At 44.8% G+C, this 19,441-nt stretch overlaps 1 protein-coding gene across 5 annotated transcripts in view; it reads left to right on the top strand.

Moving 5' to 3' along the window:
* Positions 1 to 2,705: 2,705 nt before the first annotated feature.
* The window catches only part of Mthfd1l (methylenetetrahydrofolate dehydrogenase (NADP+ dependent) 1 like), a 199,342-nt gene continuing 182,606 nt past the window's right edge, over positions 2,706 to 19,441 (top strand). For all 5 annotated transcript variants that reach the window (XM_004856880.3, XM_013076727.3, XM_021237946.2 and 2 more), the window contains exons 1-4: positions 2,706 to 4,011; positions 14,077 to 14,161; positions 15,448 to 15,498; positions 15,588 to 15,641. In XM_004856880.3, the coding sequence (XP_004856937.1) occupies positions 3,788 to 4,011; positions 14,077 to 14,161; positions 15,448 to 15,498; positions 15,588 to 15,641 (414 nt within the window). In that variant the 5' untranslated portion in view covers positions 2,706 to 3,787. The remainder of the gene's footprint in view (positions 4,012 to 14,076; positions 14,162 to 15,447; positions 15,499 to 15,587; positions 15,642 to 19,441) is intronic.

Raw genomic sequence — 19,441 nt, 5'->3', positions numbered from 1 at the left:
AGGCCCCGCACTACCTCCCTGGGTGCCCTAGTGTGATCTTTCTCCTCCTTCCCTCCCTCCAACCCCATGGGAGGTGAGGGTAGCTGGACAGGTACTGTCTGGAAACTGTAGAGGCAGAGAACTACTGTACTGAGGAGCCTGTGGGGCACTTGTTCTTTTCCGTGGCCTCTCCCTGCTGTCTGGTGACTAAGCCTGCACTGCTCACTGGAGAGCGGGCACCTCCTGACCCACTCTGCCCGGCATCATTTGAGTGTCTTGGCCTTGAATGAAAAGCCTAAGTTCCTGCTGAAACATGTAGTAGGGCCGGGCAGCTATGAGGTACCTCCTACATCTGCTTTATGGCTGTGGTGACTTAGTGCTTTTAACCTTATATCTTTTATCCTTTACTCAAAACAATTTTTAGCACACTGAAAAAAAAAAGCCAAATATTTGTGTCTCTCTAAGGCAGCATTATATCCCAGGCTGCATTTCAGGACTTAATATGGAAACACCAGTCTGTGGGCCTGTATCTGGAGCATCCTAGCCCTAGAGTGTTGGGCACAGGAAGCGGTCCCTCTGAGGCCAGAGAGGTGGCACATAGGTACAGCACTGTACCCTGCAATCAGCTGGTTGGTTCCATTCAACAGCTTAGTTATCGGATTGGGTATCTTGTCCCCTGTTAGAAACACCATGTCCCACAGTGTCCACCTATACTCTGGACCATTCCAAGGGCCAGCCCCCGATCATGCTAATGACTGGTGTTGGAGAGCAGTAGGGTGTGGTCTGCTGAGAAGGGGAGATGGTTTGTTTGTGGTCTTTTTGCTGGATCCAGAGCCAGGATATACCTGTCTCTCAGACTTGTGCTCCTTTCATTTGAAGTCTTCAAATGTAAAGCATTAAGCAGACTGTTCCCTCTACAGTGTATCATATCCCGCCCCCCCCCCCCCCCCCAGCAGGGGCAGCAAGGAACACACACCAGAAGCCTATAGGTATTATGAGTGTAATAGGTTTCTGGAAAAAGAAACAAGTGTTTTCTATACAGTAACATTTTACTTATCTCTCGCCCTTTCCTTGCTTATGACTAATAATTAAGAGACTGAAACAATTCTTTTTTATGGTCCTCCTGGTTCAAGGCTTTGAAATTCTTGGCCTGGGAGCTGGAGAGAACTTGATGTTTTCTCCAGAATGAACAGTCCTGCTTTGTGTATCACTGTTAAAAATAAAACAAAACACTTCGATGAGATTTGACAAGGACTATTTTTAAAAATGTGTCATTAATACAAAAATTTTATTAGCACCATTTAAACGTTCTCACTTTTAAGGAAGAAAAACAGAAGGTAAATATTCTTACAGAGAATAGCAGAGCTTTAAGGTTCATTTTCAAGTCCATTTTGTTTTGCTAATGTGTTAATGTTAGAGGTCTGTTATATTACTGTTCTTTATTAATTTTTTCATTTAAATATAGTTAACTAAAGAGCCTTTCAATCACCTATGTGTGCAAAATTTATTTTAAAATAAAGGTTCTTTTATCATAAAAATGTTCTACATTTTTCAGACATGGTATTCTGATTTTGTCCCACTATTTTTGTAGTTTTATAGGCAGAATGGGAGGCATAAGTAGTTTAATAGAATTTACTGTAATCCATAATTCTCTGATTCAAACACCTTTATTACATTAGTGAAAAAATAATACATTTTCACCTAAAATTGCTTGAGATGAGAAAATGTAACATTTTTTAAAAATTAATTTTATTGATACATTTGAAATATACACAACATTCATCATATGGAATGTGCACCTGTGCATGATATATCTTGATTCTTCTTTTTTTGCCCATTTCCCTCCCCTGTCTATTTACAAAAGCTTTGTTTCCATCGTTTCCTTCTATTCTCTTTTTTCCTCTTCCCTTCCTTTTGTAACATTGTTTTCATCTCCAGGTGTGGACCATGATTACACTTTAACATCATGTGAGTTGATTACTTAAAAGGTGTGGATTGCCATGAGCTTTGGGGATCATGTTAGTCAGCTTTCCATTCCTGTCACAAATATGTGAGATAGACAAGGTTTATTTGGGTTTGTTGATTCAGAGGTTTCAGTCCACGGTCTCTTGGCTTCAGTGCCTTTGGGATGGTAGCAAGGCAGCACCTTAGGTTGGGAGCAGGTAGAGGAGTAAATGTGCTCAACTCCTGCCACCAGGAAGCAAGGAGAGACAGGAGGGGGCTGGAGTCTCCACATACCTTCAAGGACCACACCCCCAGTGACATAACTTTCTCCCACTAGGCCCCACCTCTTAAAGGTTCCACCACCTCCCTTTCGCACCCAGGGTTGAGGGACCAAGCCCCTAACATGTGAGCTTTTGGGGACATTTATCCAAACTGCGACAGTGATGACTGAGAACAGCCTCCAAAATGGCTTTGCAACACCCATAGAAGTCTGAGTCATTGCCACATGAGGGATTTTCAATAGCAAGTTTGTTTTTGTGGCTCCCAGTTCCACTGAGTTTTGCTTATGTGGACAGTTTTTAACTCAATGGTCTTTTCTATTCAAATCTTTCATCCATACAGAGTATTTAATCAGGTGCTAGGAAGTCCTCTTTGGAACTTGTTGGGTCCATGGAATTCGTATAATGGCTATACTTTTCTTTGCAATTTGGCATAGTCAGGAGGATTGTTTCTTTCTTTTCTTTTCTTTCTTTCTTTCTTTCTTTTTTTTTTTTTTTAATAGGGTACTGCTTTGTAGTACAGGCTGGCCTTGAACTCACTATGTAGCCCAGGCTGGTCTTGAACTCATGACAATCCTCCTGCATCAGCCTCCTGAGTGCTGGGATTACAGGTGTGTGTCAGCATGCCAGGCAGGAGCCTGGGTTCAATCTCTAGTACCAAAAATCAAATCAAATTAAATTAAAATAGTGGCAATACCTACTTCACAGGTTGTGAAAACGTTAGCTATTCCTGAACTCTAAAAAATCATGGCATGTCAGATGTGGCAATCATCCCACCATGAAAAACACAGACAATGGAGGAAGGTTAAGAACGTGATCATTGAAGTCGGGGACGGTTCCCTGCTCTGCTAGTTTTATTGCCACGTTACATGGGAATTACAAACTTACAATCCTGTTTCCACTCTTGGAAAATGTAAAATTATAAACTATAACTATTCCTGCCGTACGTGGAAATCATGAAATAACAAGGGTATCATCATATCATTCCCACTTTATCTGGAAGCTGCCATCCTTCTTCTAAGCGCAGAATCGCTGATGAGACAGGGTGAGGCACCAGGCTACGCCCCTGCCAGCGGGGCAAAGCCAGTGTCCAACTGGAGGGCTTCACACCCTTCCCCTCAGGCCACCTCCGGCCCTGTCTAAACGGAATTTACAAATCGCTTCTTGGGCTTTTGGCTAAAATCAAATGTAAGCTGGATTTACAGCCACCAGGTCCTGGAGGAAGTGAGCTGCCACCCGCTTCCCCTCCAGGGTGATGCCAGCATCTTAGCCGGAAGATAAGGGCGTGCTTGGGGCAGAGTGGGCCCCTCTCTAGGGCCTCACCCTACTCGACCCGATAGGAACGGAATGGTAAGACGGGCCGAATTCGAGCCGGCTGCGCGCACGGCCAGGAAGCCTACCTTTGCTTCCCAGGCCCGCCGGAGCCTCGCGTCCGCAGCCCCCGCCCTCGCGACGTCACGGCGGCTAGGTGCAGTGCCCCCTAGGGGCCCCGCTCCGGAGTAGGAAGCGCCCGTCGCTCCCGCCGTGGTCCCGTTACCGCCCGCCACCCTCGGGAGGAACTTGCTGCAGCCGCGTCCCCGCGCACCATGAGCGCGCGCCTGCCCCTCGTCCTGCGCCAGCTCGGCCGCCCGCCCCGGCCCCCGGGCCCGCCGCGTCGCCTCCGGGAGCCCTGTCGTGCAGCCAGCGGCAGTGGCAGCCAGAGCGGCGGCCAGGAGGGCCTGAGCGGGCAGCAGCGGCCGCAGGATGGTCCGGCCTGGAGCAGCCAGGGCCCGGGCAGCCCTGCACCTCCCGCACGGGACTCCATCGCCAGGTGAGTGTCCGGCCGGGTGGAGGAGGCGGCCAGAGCCCTCAGGTCTGCGGGGCGCGAGTGCTTGGTGCCAACTTATCGGGGAGCGCAGGGTGGGCGCGCCCGGTGCGCACCAAGGGAGCGGGGATCCGGGGGACCTGGGGACCGGGCCCCGCCAAGGCCGGGCGGCTGTGAACATCCCCGGCGGAGCCGCTCGCTCCGACCGCACTCCGTGCACGCCCCGCTCCACGTGCGTCCGGCCGCTGGCTCTGATGCAACCGCGGGGCTCTGAGGGGACCGGAAAGGGGCGGCGCGCGCCGGCCGGGAGAAGAAGCGCGTCCTGCGCGCTACCCGACTGGCGGGCGGGTCTTTAGACCTCCCGGAGAAGCGGAGGTGGACCTGTGCCCGCGTAATCGGCAGAGGGAGCCCGAGCCGAGCAATCGCGGCTGCCGGGGCGGGGCGCACGCAGTCCCCAGCACCGTTGTGTTTAGGGGGTCCTCTCAAGACCTGGAGGCGAACTGTGGGCCTCGGGATGAGCCTCCTGCGTCCCCCACACACTCAGCCCCATCTCTCCGGTCCTCACTCTCCCAAGACCGAGGAGCAAGAGCCCTAGTCACGTCCTTTGTGGAGAAGTGGGTTCCCGGGACCCCAGATCCTGCAAAGGGGTGCGCCCACACCCACCTCGAGGCTTTCCAGCCGCCCTTTGAATTGGGACGGAGGCATTGGACGCTGTTGGGATAAGCTGCCGCTTTTCCACCCTCTTCCTCCACCATCCCCTCCTCTTTTCCTTCTGGCCTTCATTCTAAAAGCTATTGCCTCACCCTACTCCAGGTCTATGTCTTTTTTTCCTCTCTCCCAACCCCCTTCCTTCCCTTTATCCCCCTCCTAGGTAATGACTGGTGACTTTCCCAGGTTCTTTATGGGGTGGCTAATGAGCCTAAGGGGGCTTTCGTTTAAGATTGTAGGACATTGGATTTACTTTAGGTCATTGGATTTTATCCAGCTCACCGCTGAGCTCATCTTAGTGGGTTAGTGACTGAAGACAAGATGGGAGGCAAAACAATTCAATGACAGAGCACATACAAAATGCCTAGCCTGGGTATTGTCACACATTAAGCCCTCAACCAATGTTGTCTTATTATTTTTACAATCCTTTAAACCAGAGCCTGCAAAACCTTTTGTGTAGTGGGCTGGATGATAAGTGTTCTAGGGATCAAGAGGCAAGATCAAAATTACGTAGCTACTTTCATAACAACAGAAATTTTCCAAAATTTTAAAATGAAATTTGGTCTTTTTTCTTGAGCACTGAAATTTGAATTTCAAGTAGTTTTCACATGCCATTGAAATAATTTTATTTATTTATTTATTTACTTACTTTTTTGGTACCAGGGATCGAACTCATGACCTTGTGCTTTTGAGGCAGGGGGCGGAACCACTGAGCTAAATCCCTGGCCCTGAAATAATTTTATTTTGATTTTTCTAACCATTTAAAAATGTAAGAGCCATTCTTAGCTGTGGGAACAGTTGAGTGGCCCCATTTATAAACCAGAAGGAAGCAGATTGAGTCAGTGCTTCCAGAACTGTGGCTGAGAGTCAGGTGTCCTTGTTTGCCACAGGACTTTACCACTCCTGGCTGTGTGAGCAGACAGCCTGGGCAAGCTGCTGAGGGCAGTCTTCACCTCCAAAATTCGAACCTTCCTCTCCTTCCTGAGGTTGTCATAAGCTAGTGATCCTGGGTTGTATATATATATTGTTTCCAAAACTGGTATTCATCTTTCAGTTGACTGTGTCTAAGTCACTGTTGGCCAGGTGGCATTCATAGTGTATTTGTCATTCTCCATGCCTCAAGGAACTTGGTCATACCTTTCAATTGAATTATGGGTGTGGTCTCCCAGAAGTCTCTACCCTGAAAGCGGTTCCTCCAGGATGTGAGGAAAGGGCTTTCGAGTCTGAGTGAAAGCCTCCTAGAGTAGACATTCAGGAGCCTAGGTCAGTGGTTGTGAACCTATGACACTCATCCTCAGTGGGCTGTTTGTATTATTGAAGGCTCTAAAAGGTTTGCCATCCCTGGCCTAGGATGTTAGTCTTGATCCTCAGACATGAATCAGAAAAGTTAAGAGAATAAGCTGAAGAAGCACAGTGAGTGGCCTGTTATTCCTCCTGGTGTCACGAGACCATAATCCTTTGATGTTTCAGTCAGCAAGTCGTGTGAAGATCATTTTAGAGAATAATATGATTTCTGGCTGTTGTCTGTCAACTTTGCATTGACTTCTGCTAGAACTGAGAAAGCACCAGTGTCAAAACTTTGGGAATGGATCTCAGCAACGAGTGAAAACTCCAGGGCCGCAGTTTGGATGTTGACTGTCCTCCATAGTTTTGTGGGTTACAGGCTTGGCTCAAAGGGCAGTGCTGCTGGGAGCTAGGGGAACCTTTGAGAGGTGAGGCCTTAGATCATGGGAGCATGCCCTGGAAGGGGATTAGGGTACCCCCAAGGGTTTGTTCTCTGCTTTCTTTTTTTTTTGGTGCGGAGATCGAACTCAGGACCTAGCACTTGCAGGGCAGGTGAGGTGCCACTGAGCTACATCCGAACCCTGTTCTCTGCTTCCTGGCTCATTTATGATGTAAATGGTTTTCCTCTGCTGCACACTCCCATGATGTTACCCAGCCTTTACCAGAGGCCCAAAGCAGTGGCTACTCAATTTTGGACTGGAACCTTTATGACTCTGAGCCAAAAAACCTCTTTTTAAATTACTCAAGTATATTGTTACAGCAACAGAAAAATAATGAATACACCCAACAACGAAAGTGAACAGAAGTGACTTGATCTTTTTTTTTTTTTTTACTAGTACGTGTTTGTAGTACATCATGCTTACATTCCTTATGGGGAGTTCGTACGTACATACAATACATTTTAATGCCTTTTTTCATCTCCTTTCCCTTGCCTTCTTCTTCCACCCATCTCTTGGTCCTCTTCCTTGGTTTTTTTAAAAAAAATATGTATTTGCAGTATTAATGTTTAGATTCCTTGTGTGGAGTTGGTATGTGTACATAAGATATCTTAATTCCTTTCTTCACCCCCTTTCCTTCTCTTCTCTTCCCCCTCGCTCCATCTCTTGATCCTTTTCCACCTTGAGAAAGATCTGTCTTCCTACTTCTTCTTGTCACTTAACATGATAGTCTCAAGGTCCATCCATTTTCCTACAGATGACTCATTTATCTTTATGGCACAGTATTCTATTGTGGGTAAATACCACATTTTATTTATCCATTCATCTGTTGACGGACATATAGACCGCTTCCAGATTTAGTTGTTATGAGTTGTGCTGCTGTAGACATGAGTGTGCATGTATCACTGTAATATGGTGTCTTTAACTCTTTCAGGAAGATACCTAGAAGGGGAATAGCTGGGTCAAATGGAATTTCTTGTTTCAGTTTTTTGAGGAATCTGCATGCTGATTGCCAAAGTTATTGTACTAGTGTACATTCTCCCTACTTTTCCTTCTGCAGCCTCTCCAGCATTTGTTATGATTTAATTGCTTGATAATAGCCATTCTTTCTGGGATAAGATGAAATCTCAGTGTTGTTTTAATTTACATTTTTCTAACGGCCAGTGATGTTGAGCATTTCTTCATGTATTTATTGGCCACTTATACTTTTTTTTTTAATAGCAAAACATTTATTGGTGCACTTTAGACATATATAATGATGACACTCATCGTAGGGAATTTGCACCTGTATAAGGTACATCTTGCCCTTTTTACCATTCCCCCCTTCCCTCCCTACGTTACAAAAGCTTTGTTTCCATTTTTTCCTATTTTCTCTTTTTTTCTCTTGTCTCTTCCTTCTTTTCTCCCTCCCTCCCCCCTTATTCCCCTTCCCATTTGAACATTTTCGTCCCATTTCCCAATATCTATTATACATTTTAGTCCTTATTTCCGCTTTCGGTTTCTCACACCAGAGAAACAGTGTGGCCACTTGTACTTCTGTGAAGTGTCTATTCATTTAGCTTGCCTGTTTTTTGATTAAGTCTTTTATTTGAGGATAAATAATTTTTTGACATGTTCATATATTCTAGATAAGTGTCCTTTGTGTGAGGAATGGGTGGCAAAATTTTTTCTATAGGGTATCATTAGTTGATCCTCAGTACTATTTCCTGCGCAACCAGGGTTTTGTTCAAAAAGTCCTTCCCTACGTCTATGATTTCAAGAGTTTTGCCTATTTTGTCTTCAGTTAGGTTAAGTGATTCTTTTTCTTTCTTTTTTTTTTTCTTTTTTGAGACAGAGTCTCATTATGTAGTTCAGGCTGACTTTGAACTCACCATGTAGTTCAGGCTGGCCTCAAACTCACGACAATCCTCTTGCCTCTGCCTCCTGAGTGCTGGGACTACAGGTGTGCACCACCATGCCCGGCTAGTGTTTCTGTTTTAACCTTTACTTCTTTGATCCATTTTGAATTTATTTTAGTATATGGTGAGACATACGGGTGTAGATTCAATCTTCTGCATGTGGAACCAACACCATTTATTAAGAGGCTATCTTTCCTCCAGTGTATGTGTTTGACCCTTTTGTCAAAGATTAAACAGTTGAATGTGCTTGGGGTTGTTTCCACATCCTTTGTTCTGTTCCATTGATCCTCATGTCTGTTTTTGTGCCAGTACCATGCTGTTTTTTCACAGTAGCTTTGTAGTATAACTTCAGGTCGGGGGACTGTGATGCCTCCCACTTTGTTCTTCCTTCCCAGGACTGCTGTTGTGATTTTGGGTGTCTTCTGGTTCCATATGAATTTTAGGATTGTTTTCTCCAGTTCTGTGAAGAATGCTGTTGGAATTTTGACTGTGATTGTGTTAAATCTGTATATCAGTTTGGGAAATATGGCCATTTTGACTATATTCGTTCTGCCTCCCCAGGAACAGGGGATATCCTTCCATTTTCTGAGGTCATCTTCAATTTTCTTTTTTAGAGTACTATAGTTTTTGTTATAGAGGTCTTTTACTTCCTTAGTTAGGCTACTGCCTAATTATTTCATTGTTCTTGTATTTTTTTTTTCCTAATTTCTTTCAGTGGGTTCATTAGTAATGTACAGGAATGGACATAACATTGAGAAATATCACATCACCAACACTTTTTTTTTGAGGCAGGGTCTCGCTTTGTAGTTCAGGTTGTCCCTGAACTCACTATGTAGCCTACGCTGGCCTGGAACTCGAGGCTGTCCTGCCTCTGCCTCCTGAGTGCTGGGATTACAGGTGTGCACCACCATGCCCGGCACACCAAGACTCTTTTATTTTATTTTATTTTTCAAGACTCTTGACAGAGGTGATAGAAAACAAAAAATAGGGGCCAGGGATTTAGCTCAGTGGTTCCAGCACCTGCCTTGCAAGCACAAGGTCCGGAGTTAAATCCCTGGCACCAAAAAAAAGAAAACAAAAATTGACAAAAATACAAGGATTTGTCATACAGAAGCGTCAGATTCTGAATGTGAAGTTTTAGTCTCAATTTCTTATGTTTTCTCTTTTATATATCTTTTATGTATTTATGAGTGGCTTTATAAGAAAAATTCTATGTTAAATAGGCCTAAAATAATCTGCTAATATAAAATAAAGGTTATACCATATTTTAACTTGCTGCATTTTTTTCTTAATGATTCCTTAAAGAATGGTTTGTCTCTTGTCTGCCTCAGATTTGGTGGAATAGAGTATATGAGGTCTTCAGCTCAGGCTTGTGAAGTAGGAAATGGGTCAGGCTGCTCTAATAGATGCCCGTCTTAGTCCATTTTTTGCGGCTAAGGCACAGTACTGCAGACTGGGTAATTTATAAATGATAGAATTTATTATCTCATAGTTCAAGTCCAGTATCAAGGTGCCAGCATCTGGCAGGGGCCTTCCTGCTGCAGTGTACTGTGGCCTAAGGCAGAAGGGTGGGGTGGAGAAACGCATCCTTTCCTCAGTTGCCTGCTCCCACTATAACATCCCTTACCACTCATAGGGCCTCTCTCCTCCTACCCAGTTTCTTCCTGAAGGTCCCAACTCTCAACGCTAACACTGGGGTTACGTTTCCAACACATGAACTTAGAGGGACATATTCAAGCCACAGCAGTGCCCAAAATACCCTCCAGAGGAGAGTCCGGGGAAGGCAGGATGACCTCTGATGCTACTTGCTTTCTAGCTGTGGGTAAAAGACCTCTGCTCTGGTCTCCTGCCTTCCCAGCCAGCAAGAGGGAGAAAGGGGCTAGATTGCACATTCCTCCAACCTGCGCAATCTTTGGCTCTTTCCACTAGCCAGAAGTTAGTTACACGACCCCATGAAGCTGCAGGTGAGATTGGGAAATCTCTAGCTAGCTGATCATGTGCAGCTAAAACTCAGGATTTTCTCATAAAGAAGAAGAATATGGAAGTACTGTCTAAAGGAAGTGCCCAGCTTCTTTGTGATTATTACTCTTACTGGGTTTGTTTGTTTGCTTGTTTATTTGTTTTTACTGATACTGTTAAATTGAATGTATCTACTAATTGCTAGTGCCCTGGGTTATTAAACTGCTTGCTGCTGCTTTTGGCCTGCATTGCTCACCTGAACATCACTGGTTATTTTTGGAAGAGGCTGCTTTGAAGATCTTTGCTGTACTTCTGGAAGAGTACCTCTTTTACCTTTGAAATTTTTGAGAATTTAAAAATGTAAAATATTAATACGCAGGCTCAGTGTTCAGGGATATGCTTACACTGATAGTTTTCACGACCAGCTGCTTCCTCCCTGACTCTTAGTGGTGGACGCAGCTAGCCACGAGGGAGCCTAGGGAATGTGGTCACTACTGCAAGGTTGCTTTGTGCCCATCAAACACACTTCTTACACAATCAGCCAGGAGGGATAAGCCAGTGGGTGGTGGTAATAATGGTAAGAGATCCAGTGTACCAGTACTAATAAAGCTGGTGGTGATGGCTTGTAATATTATTAAATGACCTTTAATAATGGAATTCTGAGTTTTAGCTACCCTACCACAGCACAGCAACAGTCACACTTTCCTCCCCACTGATCCTAGCAGATTGGAGATGACAAAGCCATTCTTCTCCCCCAGGAACATAAAAACCTCGGATTAGAAACCTTTATGCTACTTTTTAGATTTATTGAGCCTGGTGCCTTTTCCTACTTGCTTTGCTTATCATTGTAAGAATAATAAGTAAACCCAAATAATGAAACATTACGCTAAGTACAAGTTGTGGGAAGCAGGAGACAATTTTATTTATTAGCTTTGTGAGTTACAATGTGGAACAATTTTATCCTATATTTTACCTTTTATATTTCCTATCCCCTACACCTCAGCTATTTTAAAACTCTGATTACCTTTTACCTATTGCTGACTTCGCTGTTGAAGTGTTCTTTTCATTTTATTGGAGGTGAATATACATGTTTCTGGGGAAATTATTGCTATGGGTATGAATGTTTGAGTGTTTCAGAGTAGCTTTGCCTCACAGGAAAAAAACTATGCCAAATAGTTGAAAGATGGAGCACACTTGTTTTTTGTTTTGTTTTGTTTTTCGGTACCGGGGATCAAACTCAGGACATTGCGCTTGTGAGGCAGGGGTGGCGCCACTGAGCTAAATTCTGGGCCCGAAACACACTTGTTTTAAAGATAAGGAAGCAGGGGTCCATTGAGACCAAGTAAGTTGCCCGAACTGGTCCGCCGAAGGCCTAAGTGCCAGGCCTGGCTGTTTCTCCGCTGTCTGCTCCAGAGCTACATGGATGCCTGGTCAAAACGGCACGTTCCTGGGTGCCACCCTGACATCGTGAATCTGGGGGAAGGCATGGACACTTTCATTTCTATCAAACTTCCCAGGTGATTCTCACGCCAAGGACTGCTTGGGACCCATACTCCAGTGCCTTCCCAGACCAGGCAGAAAGAATAGCGTGGCCCTAACCAGCAGCCCTGCCAGGCTGGGAGACCTCAGTCATCCATCCCTGAACAGATGGATTTTAGTGCCCACTTATTAGGTGATTTGTAAACTTTCCTACTCGATCACATTCATTCGTCGCAATAATATTTTGCTAGGAATTAAGTTACTTTATTGCAAGAGTTTAAAATAACAACAACAACAACAACACACACATACACAAAACAGAACTGCTCACGGGTTTTACACTGTTGCCTGCCACTGAGTCTGCCCAGTGACAGTGGAAAGGCTGGTCCTGGTGTGAGTTTTGAAGCCTTTAAGTACACTTAACCCTCTTTGGCTAGGGGCTATGGTGCCTGTTGGTCCAAGTCCTCAACTACCTCTCTGAAAACTGGAAGGTGTTCTGCTCTTGGGGACTAAATTCTGAGGGGACCTGACAGAACTCCCCCTTGCATTTCTTTGAAAACTGTTCCGTGTGTGTAAGAACTTGCTGGAGACTGAAAATGATGTTGTTTAAAGATGGTCTGAGACTGGGGATGTAGTTCACTGGTAAAGCACTTTCCTAGCATGTTTGAGGCCCAGGGTTCAATCCCCAGCACTGCGGGTAAGAGTCTTCTTCCCTGACGATGATCTCAGCACTGAAGTTGAGTACAGCCTTGGGTGAGCTTTTTATGGGGGGCTGGTGGGGGGTGGGCAGGAAGGCAAGAGAAGAGAGAAAGGAAAGCAGCTTGATTCTGTTGTCTGTGTGCTAGTGAGAACACTTTATAAGGGTGATGGTGCTGAAGATACCTCTGAAATCACCCATCCAGAAAGCTCCAGAAAGGGCCACTGACCATGTTTGTTTAGGCCTGTGTACCTGGGCTAGTGTACTTTTTATTTTCCTTTTCCTCTTCCATGTTTTAAATTTTTTCCTATTATCTTTTATTTTGCTCTTTATTTATAATTTCTCATAGAAGAGGAACCATATGATATTGAAGCTTGTGTGTCTTATTTCACTTAACATCATGGTCTCAAGGTGCATCCATTTTCCTACAAATTACTCAAATTTACCTTTTATGGCAGAATAGTACTCCATTGTGTATAAAACATTTTCTTTATCCCTTCATCTGTATATTGATGGACATATAGGCCAGTTCCAAGACTTAGCTGTTGTGAATTTTGTTGCTACAAACGTGGGTATACATGTACCACTAGTATAGTGACTTTAACTCTTTCAGGAAGATACCTAGGACGGGACTAGCTGGATCAAATGGAATTTCTTATTTCAGTTTTCTGAGGCCTCTCCACACTGATTTCCATAGTGGTTGTCCTAGTTTACATTCCCACCAGCAATGAAGAAGGGTCCCGTCAACCTCCCCAGCTTCACTAGCATTTGTTGTTATCTGACTTCTTGATGATAGCCCTTTCTTTCTGGAGTAAGGTGGGATCTCCGGGTTGTTTTAATTTGCATTTCTCTGATGGTCAGAGATGTTGAACACTTTTTCGTCTGTTTATTGGCCATTTGTACTTCTGCAAAGTGTCTCTTCATTTCAGTTGCTGGGCTAGGGACCTCTTCCCTCCAGGAGTGCCATGGGGAAGGTGGCCAGTGTTGGGCCTGTGGGACGGAGACACACAGATTGTGTTGTCCTAAACGGTGAACTCTTCCCAAAGAGGCCTTTGGAGTGCTGTCAAAGTCCCTGCATCCCATTTGCACAGCTTACCTTTCCAGCCCTGGCTCCTCCTCTTTCAGCTCCCCCTTTAACTCTGGGACCGGGGATCTACCAGATGCACCACCTGTCAGTCATCGAGCCTCCTTCCAGCCCTCTGTCTTCACATCCTCTCCCTTTGTGTGCTTGCTTTCTGTCCCTGTAGACCTCAGACTTGTTTTTTAAGGAGGAAAAGGAGAGTATGGCAAAGGAATGGGGTTTTTAAACATAGAAACCTAAATTTTTCATTATAGGAAACTTTGAAAATACAAGAGTAAAATTCACCTCTAGGAAATTACTGTTATCGTCTAGCTTGTTTCTCACTGCATATTTTAAACATTGGATTGTTGCATTTGACATTCTGTGTCACTGTTGTCTTGCTTCTCTTCACCATTCTCTACTTTCAGTGTCTCCTTTTGTTGTTTAATTATTTTCATTTCTGTTAACAAACGTAAGAAAATGTGTTATACCCATCCTTTCTACTCCCTAATAAAGAAATAACTATGTCATTTGTCTTTCTCCCTGTAGAGAAGTCATTCAGAATTCAAAAGAAGTTCTACATTTGTTGCAAGAAAAAAACCCTGCATTTAAGCCAGTTCTTGCTATTATTCAGGTAAGCTGAGTGCAATGCAGTCCTACTATTTGAGGAAGATTTTCCGTGTAGAAAATACTTGTAAACAAAAGGCCAGCTGTATTTCTTGTCAAGGAACAGTGGATCCTGCCAGAAGCATTGTCACTTGCCTTTCTTTGGTCATTGGCTTCCTCAGTGCTTTGGGCCAGCTTTGGCCTGTGTGTCCTCTCGCAGGTGTTAGGGGCTCCCAGAGGTCAGGAGGCAGGCACTACAGAAATTGCATAACACAGGATAGACAGTGGCCTGTGTGCACGTATAAAAGCTTATCAAATGCAGTTTGAAGGTGATAGGAGCAAAAGCCCCCCTGTGGTTCTGTTAGGGAGGACAGACCACACGTGGGCGCATGGTAATCGTTTTACCTTGTCTTTTGCAGTCTGCTTGCCAAAGGGACTTTGTACATCTGTCAGAAGGACTTCGTACATGTTTTGGCTGCAGCCCTTTCATGCTGAGCTGCTGTTGGCACTGTTGCCATCATTGTTGGCACCTGTGTGGTGGCAGTTGCAGGGAAGTGCTGAGGCGAGCCAAGCATGGAGGCTGACAGCCCAGCAGCTGGATTACTATGGCAGTGTTGGCCTGCCTTCAGCGCATCAAAACGGCAGCCTCTGCACCCATCGGTGACTGTAGAGCTGTGCTTGTGTTGCTTACATTCCTTGGGGTGTGATCCACATCTCTTGACGGAGAAAGGCCAGATAGAGTAGGAGAGGCGAACTGAATTGGCAGCTGGGTTTCCTGGGAAGAATATGCTCACCCTTTGACTTTGCACTTGAGGGCAAACCATTTGTAGTCCTCTTTTCTGTGTTCTCACATAGACAGGGATGCTGGCTATGTGGTGATATTTTTCTGGTTTTGGTTTTAGTACTGGGGATTGAACACGACCTTAGCACTAAGCTACATCCCCAGTCCTTTTTTAAAATTTTGAGATAGGGTCTCTTCTATATCACCAAATTGCCCAAGCTGGGCTTGAACTTGTGACCCTCCTGCCTCAGATTCTCGTAGTGCTAGAATTACAAGTGTGCTCCATCACTCCTGCTGGCAGTGCCTTTAAATGTGGGGTACTATTTTTAAAAGGTGACATGATTTGAAATTCATGTTTTAACATCAATTATTGATCCCTTTTTTACAAGCAATGAGATTTATTTTGTGTTTTCCTTATCATCTTTGTAATTAGATAATTTGTAATTGCAAAATTCAGACCCTGTATAATATTTTGTGCTTTTTCAAGACAAGTTCATATTGTTACATACTTCCTATTTCTTCTTTCTCCTAAGGCAGGTGATGAAAATTTAATGCAGGAAATAAACCAGAATTTGGCTGAGGAGGTGAGGACCACTGGCTTTCACAAATGCTTTCTAATTCCTCACAGAATATATTCTCTGATAGTGACAGGTGGCCTTGTGTTCCCTTCCAGGCTGGTCTGAACATCACTCACGTCTGCCTTCCTCCAGACAGCAGCGAAGATGAGGTAAAGTCACCCAGGCACTCACTCATTTTTCTCTCTTTAGACCTTGTTGACCTGTTAGCATCTCCCAGCTGTCGCGGGAGCAGGTCCAGCTTTTTCTTGTGGCTAGAATTTCAGGGGGAAGAGGTCACTTTCCCCCTAGTGTCATACTCTGCCCCTTGAAGACCTGAGCTGCAGCTCAGTGACTTTGGTTGTTTCTTCAGCTGTCGCAATAGCATCATCAAGTGAAATTGTCAGGCTGCAGGTATCTGGAGACCTGGCTCAGCTCTTGCTCTGTCCTGAGAGGTTCTTTGTCCTGGGATCACTCCTTTGGCATCTCTAGGTCACAGCAGCCCTGTCAACACTATAAAGGACTCAGGATAAAATGATCTTCAGGGTCTTTTCCAGGCTAATGTTCTGGAACTCCTTCAGTGGCATTTTGAGGCAGCTGAAAAAAGATACCTATAGATTTTCTTTTGGTGCTGTTCCTTTTGATCTGCTTGTGTACCAAGTGTCACGTCAAGCATGGGAGAAGCACCTAGCCATGAGGAAGTAGGGAAGAGGCTGGACCACACAGCACTGTCCCAGTTCTGGGGGCCTGGCCTTCTGTGGGTAGCTTTCCTCCAGCTGCTGTGGCAGTGAGGATTAGGAAAGAATTTGTGGGGTGGATGACCTCAAGTGACAGATCTTAAATTACAGAGGATTTATTTTCTCAGCATGAATGAAGTTTGGAAGCTGGCAGTCTTTGGCTGGTAGCATCGCAAAGTCAGTAGAAGCTTAGCTCCTTTTAGTTCCCTCCTCCTGCTGCTCCCCTACCTCTGCCTTTGTCTCCTCCTCCACCATGGCGAAGTCAACTCTACCTGTCACACCATGTTCTAGCCAGTGTCAAATAAAAAGTAAATTGTGACTTGGTAAGGAGAGTTGTTTGAGAATAGCTTTGTTTTTTTTGGTACCGGGATCGAACTTGGATCCTTGTGCTTGCGAGGCAGGTGACAGAACCACTGAGCTAGGGCATTTTTATAAGGAGCGTTGTTTACAAAGAGTATTTTAGGGCATGGAAAGGGACTCATGCTGGGGGAGGAGAACCACAGTAGTCCCCGATTGTCCAGGGGAGAGGAGCCAAGACACCTAGTGGATGCCTGAAACTTCAGATAGCACAGAGCCTGTGTGTGTACGCAGCACTTCGCGGCTTCTCTTTGGCATGTCAGACTGACCCCAGCCAGCATCACTGCTCTGTCCTTCAGGGCTGTTATTAAGTAAGTAAGGCTACTTGAACACAAGTACTGGCGTACCGACTGCCACAGGTGGTATAATAACCTTGATGGCTACTGAGTGACTAAGGGGCTGGTCAGGTACAAAGTGGAGACACGCTGGACAAAGAAAGAGATGGTTCACGCCCAGGCAGGAGGGAGCGGGTGGCCCTAGAGTTCGTCATGCTACTCAGAGTGGCGAACAAGTTAAAACTAATGAATTGTTTATTCTCGGAACTTTCCATGTTGTATTTTTATACTCGGTTCACTGAGAATAACTGAAACCTTGGAAAGTAAAACCACAGATCAGGGGACTGCTCATATTACAGCAGGGAGGCTGCTCTGAGTGCAGGACCTGCCTTCCTCCCCAGTTAGGCAGAGGGGATTTTTCTTTTACAGGGTAGACTAGAAAGAGTTCCTGGAAAGGAGTGAAGGATGCCTCAGGGCTAGTAGATCAGATAACAGTGTTCCCTGAGGCCAGCTGGAGGGGCGGTCTGCTCACAGGGGCTTAGAGTAGTCCAAAGTTCAAAGACCTAGAGGAAAGAAGATGCTTGACCAGTTTGTTTAACAAGCATTTCATTCTGATTACTCACCCAGAGCAAGCAGTTTAGCCAAACATTTCTAAAATGAAGAGTAGGCATTTGTAGAGCATGTTTTGCCTATGTCTTATGTAGACCATGAGTTTTATCCAAGCCCTATAGGTAAAGGTGATTTTTTTGTAGTAAACAGGTTGGAGCAGGGTTCTGAACCTTCCCTCTTTTCTAGGATCATAGGGTTCAGTGAAGTTCAGCATTGTCACTAGCAAGGAGAAGGAAGGATAAAGACAGGCTCCCACACTCTTCCCTTTAGGGTTATTTCCTGAAAGACAATTCGGCCCCCAATCCATTGGCTCCAACATAATTGCCTGACCAACTCCAAGGGAGGCTGGGAAATGTAGTCTTTTTGCCAGAAGGTCTTAGTTCATTCATTATCAGAGAAAAACCCAGGGATTATTACTAAGGAAGAAAGGACACTGGATATTGGACTGTTTCTGCCACACTTGCTGTTTTTAGTGTGTTACAAATATAACAAAACAACATTAACAGAATACAAAGAAATTTGTCCATTTGCAAATACCCATTGCTCGCAATAGAATTTGCGTTTTGGGTGGGGGTGGGGACAGGGTCTTGCTGTGTAGTTCAGGCTGGCCTTGCATTTGCAGTGATCTTCCTGCCTCCCATCTCCCAAAGTGCTGAGATTATAGTTGGGTACCACCACCAATTTGCATTTCTTTAGGTTGTTTTTGCTACTGGTTGTGATAGCCCTCCACCCCCCATCCCCAGTACAGAGATGAACTGGGCTTGGGCTTGGAGGGCCAGGCTCTGGAACCACTGAGCTAAATCTCCGGCCCTCCACTTATTTTTTTATTTTTATTTTTTTATGAGAAATCATTCCCACCCATTTTTCTTAGGAGAAATTCTGATAAAGTAAATTAGTATGATGCTACTTTGAAACAGTATCTTAACCTATTAAGATTGTTTTTGTTTTGCTTTGGTTTGTTTTTGTTTTTTCTTCCAAATCCTAGGTGCAACTAATAATAGTTCCCTCCCTTCATTTGACCTCTTAAATGGCACAGCCTGTGACACCCCTGAGTCCTAGTCAGGCCTTTAGCTGCTTACCCCACTTAACCTGCTTTGTTTTTCTTCTCATCATTGCTCACTTCCAGAGCTTATATTAAGTGCTCTTGCGTCTACATTAAATTATCTGGCCTGTGAGGGCAGTATTATTTACAGCTGTACTTCCTTTACTTAGAGCTAGCACAAAGTAGGTACCCAAAGTATATTTATTGGATGGAAGATTGCCAAGTGAATGAAACAGAATTTTCTTTCTGATCTGGTACATCAACTATCATTTCCTTCCCTTACCAGGTAGCAATACCACAGTGACTTTGCTAGGCAAGGAACAAAAAAGGATAAACCAATACTTCCTCCAAGCGAGATCCAGATGCATGGGCCAAAATATTCTTACCTCTGAGAACTAATTTTATTCAGTGAAATGTGTGAGGATCTTATCTCCTTACATAAAATAGAGATCAACGGAGACGAGAAAACATTGCTTTTTGAGAGAGTACGTAGCCCTTCCTTAGCAATACACATTGGCCTCCTACATTGCACTTTGGTGTTTTTTATTCGTTGTAAACTATTCTGATGTTTCCCATAACAGGGAGCTACGTGCGTTGAGAGTTTTCAGAAAGCTTTGGGAAAGGTTTCTCTGTGCCAGTCAGATCTGGAGAGCCCTCAGCCTCGGGGGCTGTCAGATGTCATGTTCAGTGTGTTACGTTTCTCTTGTTGCTGAGACAAAATACCCGACACCCAAAGTTAAAGGGAGAAGGTTTACTTAGCTTACAGTTCTTAGAGGTTTCAGTCCATAATTGGCTGGCTCCAAGGCAGGGTGGCAGAGGGGCCACAGTTCATGGTGTCAAAAGGCAGCAAAAGCAAGAGACCTTAACAGCGGCTTTCTGCCCCTTTTATCTTATTCAGACTGCTTAGGGCAGGTAGCACTCACACCATTAATCCTAGTGCTCTCAAGCCTAGC

This window comes from Heterocephalus glaber, unplaced genomic scaffold, assembly GCF_053883595.1.
Source record: "Heterocephalus glaber isolate CG9 unplaced genomic scaffold, H.glaber_assembly_v1.0 deba00001593, whole genome shotgun sequence".
NCBI lineage: Eukaryota > Metazoa > Chordata > Mammalia > Rodentia > Bathyergidae > Heterocephalus > Heterocephalus glaber.
The sequence above is the reverse complement of the archived record's forward strand: the minus strand, read 5'-3'. Positions and strand labels throughout refer to the sequence as shown.